This window comes from Sinohyriopsis cumingii, chromosome 2 (genome assembly GCF_028554795.1).
Source record: "Sinohyriopsis cumingii isolate HCF-2022 chromosome 2, ASM2855479v2, whole genome shotgun sequence".
Taxonomy (NCBI): Eukaryota; Metazoa; Mollusca; class Bivalvia; order Unionida; family Unionidae; genus Sinohyriopsis; species Sinohyriopsis cumingii.
In genome coordinates, this window is record NC_142962.1 from 31,057,184 (window position 1) to 31,081,714 (window position 24,531).

Genomic DNA, 24,531 nt, shown 5'->3' on the forward strand with positions numbered 1-24,531 from the left:
CCATCCTGACAAAGGAGCGGCCACGTTCAACAACTGTCATTTGAGGATTGATAAAAATCCTCCTCACTAAGTTAGCATATTTTTTTTCACCATTAGGCACATAACATTACGGCGTTTTCGTGATTGTTCTTTCTAGATCTTGTACAAAATTGCATTTCTTTCAAAACGTTCCAACAAATTTAACACACGGTATCGATTTCGTTGAGTGCTTTGTGAATGATTTGTTTTCTTCGAGTGAATGAATTTGATTTGACAAAGTATCCCAGTGTTTAGCTAAATGAGGGTTTTCCTCTTTGGTGTTTTCGCTTTCCTTGTAAGAGTGTGAACTGCATCATTCTTCTTATGGTCTGGTGTCTTTAAAAGGTTTTACTTAATCGTCCGCTAGCCGAAATGAGTGACTTGAATCTGCCAATTATTCCGTCTTAGGTAATGTAGGATTTTGCGCCAATATTTTACACAAAACATCCAAAACGACTTTAGCAAACTATCGTCTTTCTTTGTTCCTTTCTACGTGTCCAAAGTGATATGTACTTGAATTCAGTACTGTTCTTGGAATGTCTCTGTGTTTACTGGGGTCAGACATCAAGAAGTATATATATATATATATATATATATTGTTTCAATTGTAGCAATTTGCTGACTTAGCCAGAAAGAATTCCTGAACTGGCATAGTCGTCTTTTCGATAATATTCTTGAATAGTACGGTACCACATATCGTATACTTTTAAAAAGCGTATCCACGATCGAATACAAGAAGCAATTCAACTCACGCACGCTCCGGTCAAAGCGCTTTCTTTATCCTTGTGTCAGCAAGAGTGGTTTTGATCACACGTTTCGCCACACGTACGGCATAAAGGAACCAAAAATACTGATCGGTAATGGTGTCATAAGATATGGTGGTGCAGGTTTGTCGTTGGTAACACTTTCATTTTATGCATATAAATTCTGGATTGGTTTTGAAACATTGATCATACTCGTATTACTAAATTTCACCTGGTATCCTTGATTTTCTATCTTCGGGCGTCGATTGACTTTCTATCTTCGGGCGTCGCTGTCATGTTTGCTTGTTTGCTTTCACAACATTTCCATGGTAAACTCACAGAAAGAACTTCTCAAACTGATTTTTGATAGTCTAACTCACATGCTTTGGCGATGGTAGAAACATCCTTCAACGGACCAATACCTTTCTGCCCAGAAAAAATTGTCCAAATTTTTCACAGCAATGACCTAAAATGTCAACATCAGATAAGCAAACTTTCAAGGTTTCTTCTTTAAAGTCAAACTGGTTTGAAGAGTGAGTTCAGTATCAAGCGCAAAATTATTATCGTTGTTCTGAATTCACACCGTTAAGATATAAATTAAACAAACGTCAGGAAAATGCTGGAGCAAAATGTTTGATTGGTTTTGGCATTGTAAATATATGGCAAATAGTCTTTGCTATATCTGTCATTCAAAGCTTTTTACGCATTCTACTTAAATGCATTGCTAGACAACTAATGGACTCGTTAAACTGTACTTTAATGTACGCTCGTTGTCATTGTAGGACAGCCGGTGCCTTGTTCTAGATAATATTTCAGAAGCATTTGTCCGTTGTATTCTGAAAAATTGTGAGTCATTTCTAGCATATTGATTGCAGTCCTCGTAAGGCCGTATGTCTTCTTCGTATCAAGTGTTGTCGATAGGAAGTAAAATGCACTCTGAAAACTCGGGAAAAGTACGAATGCCACATAAGACTTTTTATTGTCCTCCTGGAATCTTTATACAATTGGGACAATGAAAAATTTAAATTCTTGTGTACACTTCTAACAAGTACAATGATCTACGGCAAAAAGGAATGCTACACTCTTTTGTAGATACAAAGAAAAAAAGATTAAGTCTATTTGGTTCTTTTTATTATTGTTCTGATTGTCATATAAGCTTTCATCGACTTCATTCTCATATTGTTTAATTTAGCGATTTTAAACAAAAGTGGCATATTTTTGGCTCCAACAAAAACGTGCGCTTTTGGATAATTGGTTTGAATAAGATTTCCACAACTGGAGCATAATATCAATAATTCACAAGCACTTCTCTGTTCTTGAACTTGTTTCAGACGATGATGTTTTTAACAAGATTGACTGACAAAGGTTCGCTTTTAAGAAGCGCAATAAATTCATTATTTTCCTTCAGGAATCCATCGTTTGGATGCTCAACACCCACGACATCTTCATCCGCGATGAATGTGTTGGTCCCGTTTGGCAAATCCTTGGTCTTATTTCCAGCAATAATAAGTGCGTTCAAGAAACCATGTGATACTAACAACTAATGGAATCGAAATGCTCTTGACAGTGATGCACATAAATGTATCGTCCGTCTTCGAAACACAAGGGCTCCGAGAACCAGTTACTGTTACACACGTTCATGCATAAAAGGAGCTTTTGCATTTCATGAATGTCACAACGGTCTCTTTGGAAAGGATTGTCCGCTGGACAACGGGTTCTGATTCTCTTTTTGGCTCTGTCCGATTTTCTAGTTCTTTCTCATGATCTATTTTATTCTGCTGCATAATTCTTCTCTGGATAAGTTCGAATTACGACGATAACGTGTGCTAAGCACATTTCATCTTGGTCGTAGTCAATCTGAACTACTATTCCGCATGTGGCACTGTGAATTGCGTTCCCCAATAACACGTTTCGGCGTCATCTTCCTCTATGAGATGAAACGAGTGTCCTGTTAGGAGTGTCTTTTCCACTGTGTAGGTTTAACTTGTTATTTGTTTGTTGGACTTGTTAAATTTTGTCGATGATTTTAGAAGGTGTTAAATTTGCTGGTGTACTTAACTCGATCCTGACAGGAGACTTCAGACTGTTGTGATTGATGGAGAGTTTCAAACGATCGTCAGCCTTAGCATGACACTGTCGTTTCAATATTTTTCCACAAAGAAGCCCACAAATATGTACTGAAACCCGCTGCTTTCTCTGGTGGCACTGCAAACTTAAACTCTTTATTTTTCAACAATTTTCTTTTAAATTTAAAAATTTTCTACAATCACTTTTGGGAGTCCCGAATGTGAAAATAGTCCTCGTCATTTCGCTTAGTTTATATTCCACATTAAATTCCATGCGATGATAAGTGCTGACCAAGCGTTCGTGTGAATGGCGTAGCTAACAAAGTGTTTATAGTGCTCTACTTTCTTCATTAAAACGGTCTTTCATGTTTTAAAATGTGTATATTATATTGATTTAAATAATGTGAAGAAAAATAGAAACTCAATAAAGAAAACAATCAACTTATCTGTATGCAAAGGTGATTGTGAATAGCCACAAAATGAATATAACTACATTTGGTAGCGGACACACTCGGCAGCGATATGAGGAGTTCATACACTCGGTCAATACACAGGATGCCTGTTCCAAATCTGAACTCCGTTCAAAGGGCAAATATGTCTTTGTATGTGATATAAATAAAATATATGTATAGTATGTAAGCTGTATCGATGGTATACCACTCACTGTATGAATCTTTCATTAAAATGAAACTTGGCAAGCCTCGTTTCCTTTTAATGAAAAATGTATACATCTCGTGGTATATCATTGATACAGCGTACATACTATACATTATATATATATATATATATATATATATATATATATATATATATATATATATATATATATATATATATATATATATATGGGTAGGTGCATTATGCCACAGCCGCTCAAGAAGTGGTTAAAACTAAAATAATCTCCAGCATGCTGTTCAACCCAGGCTGCCTTGTATATGCGAATGCATCATGGGATCGGACCAAGCTATCTAGAAATAAAAGTGTATTTTAATAAGTGAGGGTTTCGACAGAAAGTATTGGTATTTGAACCGGAAGTGCAATTAAGTTTGAGGGGGGAAGAATTGTGAAGCGTTGTGGTATGTGTTAACGCTCTTCTTTGGTTAACAACTCCAATGTCCCTTTTTAGGGCCACCAGATCACTAGAAATGAGAGAAACTAATCATCCGTGTCTTCCACGAAAAACTAGAACTTAAAACCACTTACCCATTCTCTCTTACGTGTGATTGTATGTGTGTGGTAGTTTATTGTATCTGTAAACATTTATTATCCTTGTGTAATATTATGGTTGTGTGTATGTGAGTGTAGCAGGTGTGTATAGACACTCTTACTCTATTTGTTGGATAGTAGTTGTGTGCGTTTGTACTGTAATCAAAAAGGCAGCTGCTGGATAGTGGGGTGAATGATTCTGATAATAATTAAAAGGCAGCTGCTGGATTACAGACGTGTGTGTTGGAGTGTTGATAAAAATTTTAACAGAACATTTTCCGTACTTCACGCAAACTTTTGACCCTTTGTACCTAGCCTCTTTTTGTCCCCATAAATATTTGTCCCCAAAATTCCCCCTAATGTTAAACCCATGGACAATATTAGCACATGACTTGTGCTTGTCCCCTAAGTGCTTCGTATGTCAATTACGGCCTGAAGTTATTTGTCTATAGATCCCCAGGTGCCACAAACTACTACTTACACTTGTACGGCATCAGATAACTGGATAAAGGAGAAGAGCTTAGTTGTACTCTTACGTTAATATCCGGAGTTTAAAATATGATTTTTCTAGGCTTCGCTTCTAAAATTATTCAGATCAAAGCATCAACGCTGGCATTTTTAGCTACCCGTAGTGCATGATAACATTAAAGAAGGCGGAAAGGTAACACTGTAAATACTATCACAACATAGCAACATCATTTTGGCACTGCATGCAATTTTAGTGTTCAAATACAAAAACCTAAATACTGACCTTACCACATCCCCACATACCTTGGTCGGTCTTTGTTCTCGTGGGGTAGATAATGCATCCATGTGTCATACACCATCTTCCTGCCCAAAGCTTTCTCCGTGTCATTGGGATTTGGGACACGTTTAGCTGCTTCGAAAGTGGTGTGATACATGAGTGGTGTACCCTCGGCACGTATTGTAGCGTTGCCTGACGGAAATATATTTAAAAGAGTAAATGACACGTATCTTACTTAATACATAGTTACATAGATACAAAACTCGAGTCCCCGAAGGAATAACACTCTCAATCTACTGGCCGAAAACATTTTCAAGAATGAAATAAAAAGACAGACTCTTGTTTAGAACTGCTGAGTGTTGAATTATGAACCAAATATATCATAAAAAGCTCTTTCTGACAACTCGACCGATATCAAGATGGCAATCTATTCAGCAGTAATTTCAAAATGAAAACCGTGGCGGCTATAATGGCGATTAGTTTGGCACCATTTTCATTAAAGACCAGCTACATTTCACCAAGAAAACGTTGTGAAAACTGAGTGTCAAATGTGACTTATCCTTTACGAAAAACACAAAATACAAGGTTTTGAAAATGGCTGCTTTGGCAGCTAAATTGGGTGTTATATTGGTACCATTTTCATTTTAGGACCAACTAGATAAAAATCCTTATTGATTGACCATATGGTCAGAAGGAGTAGCGATATCAATATTTTCAAGATCGCCGCTGTGGCAGATATATTAAATGCTCGAGAGACACCACCATTATGTAGGACCAACTAGATATTAGAATGAAAGTGAGTGTAAAATTCATGCCACCATTCTTCCTTGTAGTTTAGACGGATAGCAATAACAAACATGTGTTTACAAAAGGACTGGGCGGGCGATTAATAAAAGGATGATCTATAAGGTCGTCTAGTCTATGATCAGTAGAAATATTACGCTACCACATCTGAACAATGGCGGTTAAAAATTCTAGTCAATTGCGAAAATTCGGTTACTTTAATGTGTTTATCAGTCGGTATTTTCGTCGTTTTACGACCAACCATAAATCGAATAATATTAATATTATGTGGTGATAAGAAATCAAATATCATGCAAAATTGTCGTAAATTAATAGTTTGCATTAATTGCATTTCCACAACAATTACAGAACCAATTAACTGTGGTTTGACATACACGAAACTGTAAAATCAAATTATTTTATAATTGACAGTGTTTATAAACATACCTTCGACTGCAATGTCAACATTCAGGTAGGCAACAGCTCTGGCGCCAAGGCTCTTTGTGTATTGCTGAAGTAAGGAAAGAGTTCCAAACAATAAAACAATCAATGCAGATGTCTTATGAAATAATACATGCGTTAAAGAGTAAAACATTGACATGACTTTTCATATATGGGGAAAAACTAATCATATTTTATATCTCAAAAGTGTTTTATTTTTCCTTCATCATCCTTTCATCTTTATCGAATGTGAGATGTTGCTGGATTAAGTGACAGTATATGATTTTATTTTCAGCTTAACTCAATAAGTGAACAAATCTACTCATAATAAATCTGTCATTGACACTTTTACATTAGCATGATCGGGGCCCCGAGTGGCCGAGTGGTCTAAAGCGCTCTCCGTTACGGATCACTGCCATCTCACCTCTGTCTGCGTGGGTTCGAGTCTCGGATTTGGCCAATGTGGGGTTGTGAGAAAGCTTGCCAGTAGTTTCTCGAGGGTCGGTGGTTCTTTCTGGGGATTTCCCAGATTCTTCCTCCACCGTTAATACTGGCCGCCATGTATAGCCTATCGTGTGCTGAAAAATGGCGTTAAACAACAACAACAACAACAACATTAGCATGATAATGACCAAGTTTTTGTGACTAAATTTTATCTAGTGACTACATTCGAGGCTGGAAATGCCGTGCCTCATTTGACCATATGATTCTGGAAAAGAATGGAACTTATCAGGCCTGTCCACTCCAATTTGTTGAATCAGTAGAATGATGATTAATGAAAGATCTCACAAACTCATGCCAAAAACTGCAAAATATTGTTTTTACTTTGCATTATATAAATAGTGAGAGCCATCTGGTTGTGCATTGTAAAATAGTATAATCTCCGATCTTGTATTCTGATATAAAAAGTGTGTAAGCACGAAATATTTTTAAAAAATCGTCCATATATATTTCAGAATTAGCCAGTCTGTTTAGCATGATCTAGCATTAACATGCAGTGAAAGGCAGCTAATAATATTGGCATAGGTGGCGCAAAACGTGTCACTTTCAGCATCCGTTTTCATAATAAACACAAAACATACTCATAATCATTTGATGAATGGAAAAAAATAACTATAATTATCTATATTTGGCTAACATTCATATGGATAGATTTTCATCCGAGGGAAAAATCTTGTACCTGCTAAATTGCGGCAGCACTTTGATCAAAAGGGTGAGAAAGATAGAAATAGTTTGAAGGTAACTGCATTTAATGTATGTAAGAAATTGCCATATTTATTACATTGTTATTTATTGAAGGAATTAACACTATCGTGTTATTCAGTGACTCGATTGCTATGTATCAAGTAGAACTAGTTTCAAATTGTGTGCAAAGTTTCCCTGTATACTAACTTCAATCCATTCAATCGAACCAACAAGTCCATATTCCTCTGCACCCCAACTACAAAATATTACAGATCGTCGTGGTCTCCAGTTTTCTGGGGGAAAGGGGAAAAAGACGGAAATATTAGTGCAAAAAGGACAACGTTTGACGAAATACAACAAATATTTGAGACTTTGATATATGATTTAATTTATCGTGTTGCCAAGAAACATGTCGAAGAATGATAGTAACGAGAAAATAATATGTGGAAATAAAAGATCATCCAAAGAAAGATAATAAGCGAACATTTATATACAAACTTGATCATACGTACCATTTGTCACATTATAAAATAGACGATATGAAAAGAACAAACGATACAAACTTGAAACTTCAGACAACCACTGAAATCCATTGTTAAAGGCTTTAAGTATACAGAGGTATAATTCATCATGATTTCGACATATTTTACAAGAACTTCATTACCGTTATTATTATTATTATTATTATTATTATTATTATTATTATTAAGTATTAGTAATTACAGCAAGTGACTGATAATTTTAAACCAACATTCAGTATGCTAGTAATTAATATGTACTTAGTTAACAGAATGCTTCAACAATACCAACTGGTTTTCTTAATTTCCCCCATAGCCCGTGCAATTTCCATCATAACTGCAGTTCCACTTGAAGGGTCGAATGCACCAAAGACCCATGCATCGCGATGGTTTCCAAGTATCACATATCTATCTGTAAATGTATTATTAAATCATTCATTAACCTTTTAATGCCCCAAGCAAACGGATATAGCCTCAACTGGCAACAGTGAGTTTTTCAAGTGTTTTAAGAAACGTAGGGAAAGATTGTCGGCCATCACAGTATTTTCCAACGATCTTTTGGCCATGGACACTTAGACGGGCAAAATAAATATGTACCATAAATAACTAATACACGATAAATACAGAAAAATAATTCTTAAAGAAATAAAAACTTCAAATCAAATCAGCGAACAACATGGCGAATAATACAGTCATTTTAGGACTTATAAACATTTTGATGAGAGATAAAGTTGCCAGCCCAAGAATACCATCTAAGGTTTCCCGACTTAATTCAATAAATCAGTTCATAATAAAAACTTGTATGCCAAAACCAAGGGGCAACAATAAATAAATGACACAAAAGTGTCAATATGACAGGAAATGGAGTTCGATGCACATTTGTTTCATTTGTGCTACGTAGACAAAGATTGGTGTATTAAATGTTATATGATTGTAAAACTTTACGTTATTTTTATGCAATATGGGCCGTACTTGCTTTTTTTGTTTCCATTGTCATGAACTATAGTTACCTCATCTTGACAATGAATATATTACATGAATCAGACACAACAATGTTATAAAGACATGCCAACATGAAGATTGATGTTTGAAATACCCATAACCAAAACTAACCTGGCTCAACTTGCCCACGAAGAATTCCGATGGTATTATAGGTCATAACTTCTTTATTTCGAGTAGATATTTTGATGTGAATTGTTGTTCTGAAAAGGTCAAATAAGTCATAGATAGATAGATAGATATAAAATGAAGTAAGTGGGAAAATCTTAACATCGTCTTCGTTTTACGAAATTAGCGTAACAAAAATATCTTTGAAAGTAAAATTGTTTTAGTTAATTTAAACTAATGTTATGAATCAAATTTAACGTTAAAATCATATATGTCTATCTATGTTCAGTAGGAACCAGTTGGGAATAGTTTTCTTTAGAAACTATGTAATATCTCGAGTTACATAGTTTCCTTTCAAACAAAAATATATGTTCTTTCCATAAGAATTCAAAAACCATCTTATGGTTTTTGCTATATTAATTGTGATTGATATTTTTGCACTCACACAGATCTGATATTCTACTCTTACATTTCTTAAATTATTAGATTTAATAGAACATAGGCATTTAATAATAATAATAATAATAATAATAATAATAATAATATTGATGGATAATAGTTTATCTTTCTTCAGTTTTCGTTTCTCTAATATGCAAATTCATTATATAGTGTATAGAAGACAATTAATTTCTTGCATATTGACAGTCATGAAGATTCGAGACCCGCCCACGCCAGCCAGCGTCAGCTGTCTCGGTGTCTTTGGGAAAGTCGCTTAGCGCCCATTTCCTCAGCATGATGTAGCCAATATTGTGTTAAATGTGCCGAATAAACAAAATAAAATAGCATTGAGGCTTATGTTTGTACATAACAGAATGTAATTTGGTTTAGAATTGCTATAGTTTACTATAACATAACATTTACTATACAACATTGGCAAGAAATAAGGAGCTAAAATGGCGGAAATCGTGTGCGTTAAATACATGAACGTCTTAGAGACGTGAAAAGAGCAAATAGTCTTACCTGTTTTTAAGCCCTCCAAACCTGTAGGTTATGTTAAGTCCACCTCTCCAGCTCTCCGGAACGTCATCACCTACTAGTGCTCTATAATAATAATAATAATAATAATAATAATAATGATATTAATAATAATAATGTAAAAACAAAAGACAACACAGTATTCGAAATTCTTGTCAACGAGACTTATGTTTGGGATTTTTATTCACATTTTGACTAACCATCACTCAGTCATTATTACACACGAATAATGGAAATAATTAAAATGTAAACCGGAAATACTACAGTACATGCAAAAACCACGCCGAATAAAGTCAAGTTGTATATATTAAACTGAAGATGATTTTCCCCACTTGAGTTAGTTTTTCCGGAGAGTAAAGATTCATGGGATAGTAATCGTTAAATTAATGGCTTACATAATTTGTTTTAATGGAATAAGTAAGTATTTTATAGGGATAAGTTAGTATTTTAATGATAACATATACTATTAATATTTTCGGTAAAAATTCTGATTAATATATTTTTTCCTCAATGAACACATATATCTTTTCAAAATAATTTTATAACAATTAAGACTTTCATTTACTACTTTCTTGTTAAGACCAAATATGAAGGTGTCCAGTTTCATTGGTATTAAACATTTAGCAACAAACAGAGATTTAAAACAAAGCCAACGTGTTCTTACATTTATAAATTTTTAAGATAGACGATAAAAATGTATATTTCGACCCACCGCAAAAAGTATACATTTCTCTACCAGAAAAATAATGTATTTTATCAATTTATCATTTATACAAATGAGTCATCGATAGACTTTAAACTGGAATGATTGAATAAATACAATCATCAATAACTGAAAATGGTGTTTGGTAGGTATTTTGTATAGTAAAATGTTCTTTCAGCTACAGAGACCATCTTTTGTCTGGCATTTTGCAAAGAGCAATTTTAACTTCATCAAGAGATAGACCGAGCCTCTTGTCTCAGAAAATGATTGTTATTTTTGTTTGGCTATTACAAATTTTTTCCAGGACAGTGCGTGATGTACGCACACCATGGACAGATCAGTACAATGATACCAGCGTGCTTGAAGGCAAGAGTTTTCAGAAACATACTTTTTAAATTAAATCAAGCCCAATATGGAATGCAATAATCCTGCTTAAAACAACGTTTAGCATCAGCCATACAAAATGACTAGACGAGGATGACAGTTTGGGTAGCAGCAAAACAACAATTTCGAATTAGAACGACATATGTCAGGAAGAGAAGATGAAGGTATGAAATAATTTGCTTTCTTAATATAGGTAAGCCCTTAAAATTCCTGCCATCAAAATCGAAAACGCTGATTTTTATACTCTCTCCTTTTGATACATGTGCATCAAGCTGTCTTGGAAATGGACAGTAATAGTCAATTAATCAAATGCGATATCCCAAGAAAAGAGAAAACTGTCTAGATATAATTTTGAAAAATTTATATTTTTCGCTTTAACATTCTTTCTTTAAAAATATGTCATTTTTATTATTTTCTTCCTTTTTAAAATTCTCTATGTATTGCAATAGTTTCATAAAAACATCTTTCATTCAAGTTCATTAAATGCCATAAATTCACAACTAAAGTTTATAATATCATTCACGAAAGAAAATTTAGAAAGTATTCCGTTTCTATATTATTCTTCAGCATCTATTTTGTTTAACGTATTATATTACAAGGGGTTGTGAAAGTATATGACTTGGAGTGGATGTAAAATTAACTAAAATGAACTGACCAAACCTTGAAAATTTAAATAAATAATTAATCTGTTATGAGCATTAACTTTAAAAATTATTCCATTTTGTAACTTAATATAACAGGACAACGGCAATAGAACTTTTTTTCCAGCTGACTCGTTTGCCATAAACATATTCCGAAGAGGACAGATTTTCCTCTTGACCCGGCACACGGATAAACTCCTCATGTCATCTTTGTTCCACACAAAGTTAATTATTTCATTAGTGATTTCTTTTGCTTACTCCATAATATGTTGTGCTATTTCGTAACCTATAGGGTGTGCAGGAATCTTAGGTAGGTAAAACTCTAGATCACTTGCATTCTCTGCATATCTATATGCTGTCTCTGAAATATAGAAGAAAAAAATACTCAATGTTATAAGCATTTTCACACAAATAACTGTCCGGGTCTCTGATGTCACTCCACCTATGGGCGACGTCAGAGACAATTGCCTATAAAAATATAGCATTTTTTCTTACCCAGGATAGGGATGAGGTTCGTCAGAAAAGGTCGATGGAAAAAAGGTTTTGACTTGCAGACATTGATAGCTTGAATTTGTCAAACATGGTAAGTCTGGTAATTTGAATAAACAATCATTTACATTTTGGCCTTATGGAATTACATTTGAAAACAGTTTCATGTCAGAGCCAACAGTGGTATGGGCAAATGTTTTCTAACATCATAATTTAATGACATGAAGATATATCATTAGACTGACGAGCTGTGCAAGTCATTCCATTCCTTGGACGTTAGTTATGAATTATAGATTGACAAGGATCCCATGTCAGATCCAAGTTCGGATAAAATAAGAGGATTGGCAAGTCAAGCCCCTAAACAAATCAATGCGCTAGATGAACTAAAATGAGTACAGGCACAACCACTAGCAAAGAAAGAGACGTAGACCAGGAAGTTGGATCAATGACGGCTAGAGATGAAAGCCAGAAGGAAGTGCCTACCCAGGAAATCGATTTTCTGCAGCCTACACCAGACAGACAAGTTCCTTAGTCCATTAAGGAAATTCTTAAGGACAACCTCAGCCTACTTGGATTTTAAGCAACAAGATGGACAAAATCACGAAAACAAAGCATCATTGCCAGAGAGGTAGCAATATGCTCAAAAGGATAGGATGCCACACGTCCAGAAGACGTTGCTGTTATGAATAATGAAGTGAGTCAAGATCTGACAGAGTAGAGACCGATAAACGAAATAGCCCTCTATGCAAGATTCTACTCTAGGTCTATAAATCTGTCCGTAATTGTTTGCTACTGGTTATATACGATGATGAAGAGAAAATAAAATAGCTTCTACGAGAGCCTACAAACTGTAATTAACATCTTGAAACACAACATGATGCTACTAATGTGAGACTTCAATGCTAGACTAGGATGCAATAACAGTGGCAATGAAACTGGTATAATTAAGCATGGAATGGGGACTATGAACGGAAATTGCTCAAGACTTTATACAATCTATAAGCCAACCGACTGATTAATGAAGAAACTATCTTCGCTCACAAAGACATTATCATACAAACTTGGGCATCATCTGATGGGAAGACTCATTTCCAGATTGACCTTTTCATCATCAATCATAGGTGGCGTCTTTCCTTGCTGGATGTAAGAGTCATGAGTCAAGCTGATCTTCTAAATATTCACATTCCACATGTAACCAAGCTCAAACTCAAGCTAAAGAAGGAACTGACGCGGACAAAGAAGTGAAGAAGAGGGCAAGGAAGAATAATAGAAATGTTTTCGAAGATCTCGCCACCGATGCATAAACGGCATCAGAATGGAATGATACGAGAAACACTAAAACAGCATTTTGCAAGATACTACAAAATATATGGGGTGCAGAGAAAACAACATAAGAATGGTTGACTGGACTCATGATCAACATCCCAAAGAATTATAACAACTGGAGGGGAATAACAAAGTTCTCATTGACTACTAAACTGTTCAGCCTTCTTATCGGAAGGAAGCAGCGGGATTCCAAAAAAGTGTTGTTCTTGGACTGATCAAGTAATTTCGCTTTGAAAAAAACTGGACCAAACGACATAATAGAACAGCTATCTTTATGTGATATTCTTTGAGTTCGAAAAGTCATTTGACAGTCTGCATAGGGATAGTCTTAGTAACCTTCTTCAGCGTTATGGAATACCATAGATGATGGTAAATATTATTCAAACTTCAAATAATGATGCTGGCTGCATTCCATATGTGGAAACCAAGCAACATACGGCTTGAATATTAGGACTGGAGTGAAATATGGATGTATCCATTCCATTTCTTTTCATCCTTTCAGTGAGCTAGTTGATTATAGAGACTTCCAAAAACAAGAATCAAGGAATCCAATAATCACTAGCCTCCGTCTTGAAAGACCTGGACTCTTCAGAGGATATTGTCCTCTTATCTGGTCGCCATCAATACAGCAATCAAGAGACAGACAGGCTAGCAATAATAGCATACACAATGTGTATGACAATAAATATATGAAAAACTATTTTCAAATATAGAAAGCAGGAAGTTCAAAGTAGAGGATATCGCATAGTTCACATAATTTGGCAGTAAAGGTACAACGGATGGTGACATTGAAAAAGTGGTTGTATCAAGACTGACAGCTGGAAATCAGAACAACTCTCTCTTTCTCTTTACCTGTCTTTCTTTCTTTCTCACTATCTCTGTCTCTCTGTCTCTCTATCAGGACAAAGCTAATAATTTGCAAATTTACTAAGCATAACAGTACACACACACACACACACACACACACACACACACACACACACACATATATATATATATATATATATATATATATATATATATATATTTATTTATTTATTTATTTATTTATTAATTTATATATGGATCTGAATGTTAAAAAATAACCAAAATACATTAGCAAGAAACTGAACTCATTCCACAGATTGTTCTTTAGAGGCGTAAAGGAATTATTTTGTTTTCCTAACATGAAACAGACTGATGCACTGATTACAATGCACAATGCAATGCCTCTGTCAGAAGAGTTATGTATAAACGCGGATGGATATAGCTGTGCATGTCTTAAGGACGAATCCAGACAGCCTGGCCAAGATGGCACTAAAATAGACATTACAGGGGAAGACGGGAAGAAAACAACCAAAAAGATCTGAATATGATCCACGTAAATGAGTCCAGACCGATCATTGAACGTGGACAACACCAGGCCACCAAGCAACAGACCGCCATAGAAGACTGGAATATCTACCATATGTGAGTACGACGATAACTGAAAAATGCCGTACTGTGTTTGGCTCAGCAAAATTGGGAAATTTTAAAGAAACAATTAGCTCTGATATCACCTGATAGCGGATCGACATCAGATACTCGAACCAATAAATATTAATAAACTATTCAATTCATAATGAGATTTCGTTATGAGAACCTAATCAGTTGTGAATACCGTCTTCAAACAATTATTGATCAGACAATAATGGTAAGCTCATTTTTCTTGACTAAACGGCAATGAAGCTATTGTCAAAACACACGCGACATCAAATAACATCTTTCATTAGGGTCAATATTCAGTGCTCTTTCCATTGTCCAGCAAATATTTAAATTTAAGGTAAATGTAATATTACTACAAAAACACAAAGAATATTTTCGTCCAAATCGTCGTACTCTGCTCTTTGTAGTTTTTCATAACCATCAACAATGTTTCTTTTTCTTAACGTATTTAGTAATTACTCTGAAGTTTATTATAACAAAGTTTAACACCGTATGAATTGATATTTATGTTTTGATGGATGATACGAGGCTATTGTGTAACATGGGCACGCTTTCTGAACCGTAATAAACTGTTCATATATTTTCAAAACTCTGACTTTGTCAGCTGACATGTAGTGTTTGACCTCAAAATATTTACTGAGTGTTTTCAATCGGACACCGAACATCAAAATTATTTCCTTATGAGCCGCACTATCAGGATTCTAACAATTTCATTGCTTCTTTGCTATACCAGACGGGTTTAACTGTTTACTGGATTCACATATATGACCGAATCGAAATAGATAATAATAACATTTAAACTGAAACTAACTCCTCTTAAAATGTTTTAAAAAACGGATGTAGAAACATGCACACACGGCACACAACCACCCATAGACATACACAAATATACATGTTATGTGAGTGTAAATAGATTGAAATAAATAGATGGATTGAATAATAAATGTTGATATGCAAACAAACATTGTTTGATCCTCTTTATAAGCCAATTTCTTCAGTTCCTCCATGAAGTGTAACAAAGGTTTAGTACCACAACGGTTGGTCTAATGTGTATAGACAGCTACGTAAGAAATGTTTAAAAGTAAATTAATACATACACTAACTTTTTAATTTTTGAAATCTAAACCTGAAATGTTAAAAATACTCCTGTAGGCGAGTGATGCATCCACTTCCTTACACAGCTATATTTAACCTCATACCTGTGTATGTGTATACACACAGTATTGTTTGATGTTTAGCACATTGGAGTAACATGCATTTTAAGAAAACACAATCCCGCTCAATAACTAGTTATGCGGTTCGGCTCCTGGTTTTGTGTTTTGGCAGAAAATTGTCATTATCATTTCTTACATCGATGTATACATACATTAATGAAACAGTACATTTGCTACAAGCTATTATCATTGTACATTAATTTTTCACAAGTGATTTTCAAATGATAACTTCTACAAAATATATCCAATCACACGCAGCATGCACTCTTTAACTCTACTGAATGTGGCACAAAACAATGTGAAAGTCAATACGAGGGTCAAAATTCATTGCTCAGAAAATACGATTTAACCAGTGTAGCCAACGGGTACAGTTTCCTAATACAAAGTATGGAGTACAAGAACGCAGACCTTTCAAGCAAAGTTTCAAAAAAATCAAAACTTTCTGCGCTACATCAATTATTATTACAGAATATGAAACAATTGATGGTTTGCTTAAGCAGGTTAATGTTAATAAAACTTGATAAGTTGGGTTTTCATAGGAATCAATATCTTTGCTAACCCATGGTCGTTGATCCACTTCCTTACACATTGACCACTGGCATAACGTAGCTGACCAAAACAGTGAATGCCGCTCCGCTGTTTGACTGGATGGAGCTGAAAAACTGATTAAATCAGTCCGCTCTTTACACCTACCGAAGAAGACAATTTGGGTGTAATTATAGCTCGCAGTGTAGACACATGTCACATGTAAACTTCTCAAATTTAAACATCACATTGATTGTTGTTCCAATCAGTACATTTGGACACCATAGAAGTCACATTTTCTAATCTAACCAAGGTCACGTGACGACTAGGCAGTTGATTGTGCATGGCATGGATACAAGTACAAAACAGTGTTTAAACTACCTATATATTGTAAGCGTTAGTGTGGAAGGACGTGACCCGATGATCATTTGCTAGGGAAGATGAGAAATCAAAGGTATTATAAATACATTTAAATGCACGAAGCAAAGCTATCTGATACAAATACGCGATCAGAATACTCAAATATACCAGTAGCGGGGTAGTCTGGGGTCAGAGGGTCGCCATCCCCAATATAGACAGTACCCCTCTGGGTTCCTGATTTGGGAAGCCACCAATCTTTGTCATACACTCTGGAGGTATCCCCGTCTGTGTAGTCCTCAGGGTCAGAAAAAATTATAATTCCTTTGGCGCCATTTTTCTCGGCAAAATGAACCTATGAAATATAGAATGACATTAATTTGAACAACTAAGAACCAGAAGGACAAATCTAGACATAAACTCGCACCTGTTTAGCTGTGCTTATTTATCCAAAGAGAATGCTTACATGTAACTCCTAGGTTTTTACCGCTAGAATATTTGTTTTTCGTTGTTTGGTGAACGAGCTCAAATTGTAATAATGTCTTCCTTAAAGTCGCCAACTGTAATAAAATTGCGTTCAGCGGTTCTCGGACTGAATTTGAAGTGATCACTTATCTTGCCTTTATGTTAAAATTGTTCTATTCATTTTACTAAGTCAACACTGCACTGTGGGCACTGCGCATTCCGTTATTATACTTATATAGCACGACTCGTATGGCTGAATATATATTACAAGTAAAGAAAGAAGCGGAACAATACGCATCCAAATGAATCCGCATTATTAACTGATCGAGCCGTAAACAACTATGATTTGTAGATGAGCCTTCATCTTTCCCATTCAAAAATAAGCAGATGCTGTATTGAACATTGTCCTGTGCACATCGGTTTCTTTAGTACCATAACGTTAATCGCTTTCTTTTGCGTTGCCTCTGGTTGAATAAAAAAGCTGTTAGTGTTCGGTTTTAGTATTCGAACTTTTTAATCAGAGTTGAGCTTACGATTAAATGACGGCTGTTTTTCTTTAACAATAAACAGCATTCCGGGTTCATATAGACCGTGCAAAAGGCACCCAAATCAGCAAATCAGTTTTTCTGATGACTAGCTAACATGATACACTCATCCACTCTGAACAAGCCGACGAAAGACGCATCAGCACTTTAATCTCTATCATTTTTAAACTGTGTCATTCCCTGCTTTGATTCATTGCTTCTTTCTTTTCATAAAGCAACAACAATTAGCGTTGCAATACTGAAAAGCTTTGGGAAGCACGAAATATTATTGACTGACAAATGGTTTGTTAGGGGTCACTTCGTATAACGGTAATAAAATCACCGACAAATCTAAGCTCGAGATCAAATTTCGGTCCTGTAGCATTTCGACTTTTCCACGATTTACTGCATTAAGGATCGACGATTTTTTCCAAGATCTACTGAATTAAGGATTGACCATCTTTTACAAGATTTACTGCATTAAGGATCGACCATACTTTCCAAGATTTACTGCATTAAGGATGGACGATTTTTTCCAAGATTTACTGTATTAAGGATTGACCATACTTTCCAAGATTTACTGAATTAAGGATTGACCATCTTTGCCAAGATTTACTGATTTAAGGATTGACGATCTTTTCCAAGATTTACTGAATTAAGGATTGACCATACTTTCCAAGATTTACTGCATTAAGATTGACCATCTTTGCCAAGATTTACTGCATTAAGGATTGACAATCTTTTCCAAGATTTACTGAATTAAGGATTGACCATACTTTCCAAGATTTACTGAATTAAGGATTGGCCATCTTTTCCAAGATTTACTTTATTAAGCATTGACCATCTTTTCCAAGATTTACTGCATTAAGGATTGGCCATCTTTTCCAAGATTTACTGTATTAAGAATTGACCATCTTTTCCAAGATTTACTGTATTAAGGATTGACCATCTTTTCCAAGATTCACTGCACTAAGGATTGGCCATCTTTATCAAGATTTACTGCATTAATGATTGAACATCTTTTCTAAGATTTACTGCATTGAAGATTGAACATCTTTTCCAATATGTACTGCATTAAGGATTGACCATCTTTGTATTACTTTTACTGGAGAATAAACTGAGCCAAAACACAAACTGTGATTCGCAAACAGAATTATACTTAGGTTTGCACAATATTTTTCGATTCATATTTCAGTGAACGTTTAAGAACAAACAGGGCAATCCTTATAATTACATTTAACATCTAATAAAGACAACATAAGTATAATTCTTTTAAAAATTGTGTGAAACAGAACATTATAACCAAATGCAGCTGTTAATGAATACATACAAAATAAAACTCAGTATCCGCAATCTATATGCAGCCAATGCGAGGACAACAACCAGTTTCCTGCGAACATAAATCATTCTGTGAGGAGGCTTCCCTGAACTATAGTGTGTGTGTGTGATTGTGTGTGTGTGTGTGTGTGAGAGAGAGAGAGAGAGACAGACAGACAGACAGACAGAGAAAGAGATTCGGATTCATTAGTTTGTTTTACCCAGTTTATTTTTTACTTTTACAGCTCTATCAGGGTATATCCATAATTAAATTCCTTAGTAAAACATCCGAACCATCTCAATAAATCCCAACATAGGCTTTACTTTCAAATGAATCCCTCTACCCTCAACTGCAGCGTTTCTAAGACAGTCTAGGACAGCTTCACGGTTTCCATGGTGAATATAATAAAGTCCTCACTCTTGTACCTGATTACTGAAATCTACAAGTTAGTCATTTAAATTGGAATTGCAACTAAAGAAAATGTTAACTTCTTTAATTTTTCTTTCATGCTCCAATTTAATTAAAAACATGAAATTACGACTGTGAGTTTTGATCCAGAGCTTGTCTAAAAGCGAGGCACATTCATTCAGTTCTGCCGGCATTATCGACTCATTTTGACGTTGTTATTTGTAACAATGTTACAAAGTTTTTGCCAGAATATAACTTTGACGAACATTTTGGAATGTCAGGAATGCAGCATTATATTTTCAAAGTCTTATAAATTCGAGTTCGTTTCTTTCTTTTTATTTATTTTCTTTTAAATTAACTGCATTCTTTATTATATACCGTAAACACGATGTGTTTTTATTTCTCTCATTTTTGAGGTAAACCAACATTACGTCAATGTAGTTTTGCAAATATTTCACTCATGTTAATTTTTATGAGAATATTGGCAAAAGTAATGCCAGTGGACGAGGCTAAATTATAGTCCCTTTGTTGTTGCTGTTGTTCATACAGGCATAAACGAAGATAATTTAAAAGAAAAGGGCCTGGCAAATCAGATTACTGAAAACCATAATCAAGAAAGACAAATTTAAATATTACATGATAAAAAAAAACCTGGCAACGGCACAGGTACGAATTGCAGCCCGAATTTTCAAAATGAGTACGTTCTTAGCAAAGAGGCATAAGGACAATTACAAAGTCAAAACAAATACTTGATACAAAATTTATGGCACAAAGAAAACTAACCCACGCAATAAAAGGATATAAAGACAAATGTGAAGATACCATCTACGAAAAAACAAACAACTACGTCAAACAGAAAACGCAAAGTATATGATATTAACAATGCGATTAAAATCCACGTAGAAACTCACGTTGACGTTGACAATACCAGTGTTATCATTTTTATTGGGTAACTTTGACACTATAATTGCTTTATTCTGTCTCCACTGAAGAGGAACATATTGCTTCTTTCATGTCTCCGCTTTTCATATACAGGAACGAGAGAACAAAATTATATAAGGGAACGAGAGAACAAAAGTATATAAGGGTGAAACGACATCAAATAATACCGCTTCTGTTCTGTTACCTACAACATGCTGGTTGTCATACATGAGTGTTCTACCTACCTCATTTGTGCTGAATTACATTGATACAATGATTATATGGTTTATTACATTTGTGTTGTAAAAGTGACCAACATGTTAAATTGCCATTTATCTTTCAAATATGAACAAACTGAGCTTACCTTGTCCCCTCGAAAGATTTTGCCGTATCTAGCAATAACAATTTTTCCTGATACGTCAATGTTGCAGTTCACACGTAAATAATTATAGTCTTCTACCCGGCCATAGTTGACATAGATGAGGTCTCCCTATAAAGCAAAGTCTCAGCAATTAATAGCAATGAATGACAATATATACATATATCGCAACAATTGAAAAAATTGTACCTGGTATATCATGTTACAATGGTAAATTTACACTTTGTGCTAAATGCATTTATCGATATTAAGGACCAGTAATCGTTTTGATTAAACTGAAGTGACGTTGACTCAAAATAAAGCAATATATATATATATATATATATATATATATATATATATATATATATATATATATATATATATATATATATATATATATATATATATATATATATATATATATATATATATATATTGACGGCGATACTCATTTCATATATACTAAATAACCCATACATGCTTGATAGTAGGTAATTATATCACAAAATATCCTGGATATCCATGCTTTTGGCAGAACGTTCAAGCCACGATGGATCAACACTAAAAGGTGTGTCTGAATGATGCAACTTGTGGGCTCGACAAAAATTTTGAGATGCACCGGTATTTTAAAACTTTATAATAATAATTCTTTCGCATTGTTGAATTAAACCTGAAATCTAGGATACACAGTTATAGCCTACGTATGAAACACGACTGCATGCTAGCATGAACTCAAGCTGCAATTTTAGTTGGTACATTTAATAAAGAACAGCAAAGACAGGTAGGAAGAATGAATGCAAGGACATTGGATTTCTGATTATCATCCGCTTCTATAAATGAGTGCTTATAAAAATAAACAAAACAAGAGTTATGCGTACGTATTCATTCCCGGGTGCCGAGTAAGCATTGAAAGGTGGCACGACGTCAGTTTTGTTTTCTTCCGGTCTAATAATGGCTTCGTTCAATGGTGACTTGTACAGTATCGTCCTGTTGTCCTCTAAGAGTTCTACAAAGTTAGGTTCAGTATTATTGGGATACGATAGAAGAACTTTATATGGCGTTATTGTCACGTGATCTAGCCCAACATTTAACAAAAAATCTCTCAGTTCCTCGGCTTGTCTTTTATCAGCTGGTGTTCCCGCAAGATGCGGCTCATTCGTTAGGTTTCTGTGAAAATGCAAATGGAAAGAAATTATACGGTTTGACTCAATGTTTCAGCATGTCAGCATATTTGTCATGACTAAAGCATGTAATTTTTCTAATATGTGGATTACGATTAACATTATAGCGCACATGAAAGAAAACACTTCCGTATATATTGAAGTAATATGATGATCAAGATGTCCGCGCTGCAAATGGTAACGAAAACTGACTTCATGATGGAAAGATAGTTCGCGGGGAATAGTCGAGGAGATCCATTTCTGGTTTACATATTTAACTTCTGTGTTTCAAACTTTTCTGTATAGCTTGGCATTTGATGGCACACAATTTATTGCTACAAGACACTACAAGTTGATTGCAGCTTCTTCTGGCTTGTCCATTTTAGACAGTCTACTGTCTTTGCAACATTAAATATGATACATTGAAATGAAATTTGTGTGTGTACATACTATTTAAAATGACGCTACTTCCCATCAACTAAGTTTCGAAAATATAGCAACGGTATTTTAATTTATTATTTCTATTCGTCTAATGTGTATTTATCATTACATGAAAATTACCTTAAATACTCTGCAATATTCTCGCTTTTAATGGCCTGAATAAGCTCATCTCCAATGGTGGGGTCTCCGTCCTTGATTAGGGCCTCCGATATCCCTGGCAAGAAAACCCCTTCCGGTTCTAGCTCTTGTTTCTCATTTGGGCAAATCGCAAAACGGCCGATGGCGATTCCTATTCCGAGCCCAACAGCAGTAGTCAGTAAGACAAACACATAGATGAACCCTTTCTTGGCCGCTGTCTTCTTTTCGACCACCATATTCTCCATCGAGGAAAATGCATCCATTATTTTGGCGATTTCTTTTATCTTCCTGGGTGTACCTGTTATCGCCTAAATTTTAAGAATTCGGTTTAAAGATTCTGTCCCAAAACACCTTGATTCACTTCTAAATCTATCTATCTCATCAAATGTACTACTTTACGGTCTACCTGCAGAGACTATAAGATAATGACCCTTCTTTTGTGCTGGGGATTGCATTTGTATCGTGTGACACCTCCAAAAATAGAATCTAAACTATATCAAACATGTGTTAGCATAAAGTACATTTACATCGGTCAAGATGCACTTTGCAATAGATAAACTGGTTTGAATCAATATACCACTTTGGTGCTACGTTCATGTGAGTTGAGCCAAGGATAATTTACAAATTATACATCATACAAGGACTAAGGTGAAGCAGGTGCTGGATTTTGCATTTAAAATAAAGCCGTAATATTTAGTCTAAAAAAAACTAAAAGGGATTGATACATAAATGTTCCTGATAAATCCTGTTTTTAAACATCAACCTAGCCATATGAAAGCAAACAGTTCAATCCATTTTCGAAAAACCGTGTCAGGTTTTTTTTCTGGATTTATATTTCCTAGTAATGGAATCATTTTCATGACAGCTCGACATACAAGTTCTTTGACGGTCTTAGAACATAGTAAAATTTGATCTAATTCTATTTACAGTTTTGAGATGAGCTGTTACAGATTTTTTATATTTTGTTTTCTATGAATAGAAATGTTGACCATGCTAAACGTGTTATGTATATCTGATTTAATTTATGTTTGATTTAATTTGTTTGTAAGTGTTGTAATCTTTTTATTTTTAATTTCATTACATGTCAAAGTAATGTAATTTTGTTTACTAGGAATGTGATACTTTCCAGAAAATAGTCTGACTTGATTGTTTGGTCGTAAACACTGAACTTTGTAACTTTTGCTGACATAGTTCCTGGCATTGACTGAGAATCAAGTAAACAACTTTTTTAAATTTATTTTTATTGTGGGATACATAGAGTGAGATAAGGCAGTACTGGAATACGTTACCTTAGATATATAAATAGCTGCTCAATTGTTCTGGAATGTGATTACGTTGCCCGCATATGGTTATCTGTTTTGCGTCTTTTTTGACTGTTTAACATCTGTATGCAGATAAATTAGGTAGTTGGACATTTACACTGGAAAGTGTTTGTTTGTGACCAGTTTAGAGTTACATTATAATTTTATTCAAATTATTTGGATTCTAAAAGATTAATTTTTTTCCTGAATATAATTGACTGCTCACAAGGAATTCTGGATAAATATATTTCTTTAAATTTTATTCAGAAATTCAATCACTAGAATATTGTTTGTAAATTAACAAAGAGCTGTAGACCCAACAGCACGATACTAGCTACAGTATACGTCATCTCCTTCTATTTTGGATTTTTCATCGGGACGCGAACTCAGTTTTTAATAGAACGCTTCAGTAACCTTACTTCTAAAATTTAATTCGTGGATTAATCTTGGATTATTTCTGGATCTGATTTCTTAAAACCGTAAGTTCTTTTTTAGTTTTACATTGTTTTCTAGGGAAATAAATTATTTGTTAAATTTTCGAAAGCTTGTTGTTTTTACTCTTTCTTCGTTACTGTTTATTAGAGGCTAAAAAGTGACATAAGAA

At 34.6% G+C, this 24,531-nt stretch overlaps 1 protein-coding gene across 1 annotated transcript in view; it reads right to left on the reverse strand.

Moving 5' to 3' along the window:
- Window positions 1-23,044, reverse strand: part of LOC149804567 (N-acetylated-alpha-linked acidic dipeptidase 2-like) — a 44,988-nt gene extending 21,944 nt beyond the window's left edge. The window contains exons 1-11 of the mRNA XM_089941621.1: window positions 22,609-23,044; window positions 21,766-22,054; window positions 20,891-21,016; window positions 17,062-17,245; window positions 11,774-11,876; window positions 9,773-9,853; window positions 8,819-8,907; window positions 7,998-8,117; window positions 7,395-7,480; window positions 6,009-6,072; window positions 4,805-4,970 (exon numbers count right to left, since the gene is read on the reverse strand). Coding sequence (XP_089797747.1) covers window positions 4,805-4,970; window positions 6,009-6,072; window positions 7,395-7,480; window positions 7,998-8,117; window positions 8,819-8,907; window positions 9,773-9,853; window positions 11,774-11,876; window positions 17,062-17,245; window positions 20,891-21,016; window positions 21,766-22,054; window positions 22,609-22,889 — 1,589 coding nt within the window. The 5' untranslated portion in view covers window positions 22,890-23,044. The remainder of the gene's footprint in view (window positions 1-4,804; window positions 4,971-6,008; window positions 6,073-7,394; window positions 7,481-7,997; window positions 8,118-8,818; window positions 8,908-9,772; window positions 9,854-11,773; window positions 11,877-17,061; window positions 17,246-20,890; window positions 21,017-21,765; window positions 22,055-22,608) is intronic.
- Between the last annotated feature and the right edge of the window lie 1,487 nt (window positions 23,045-24,531).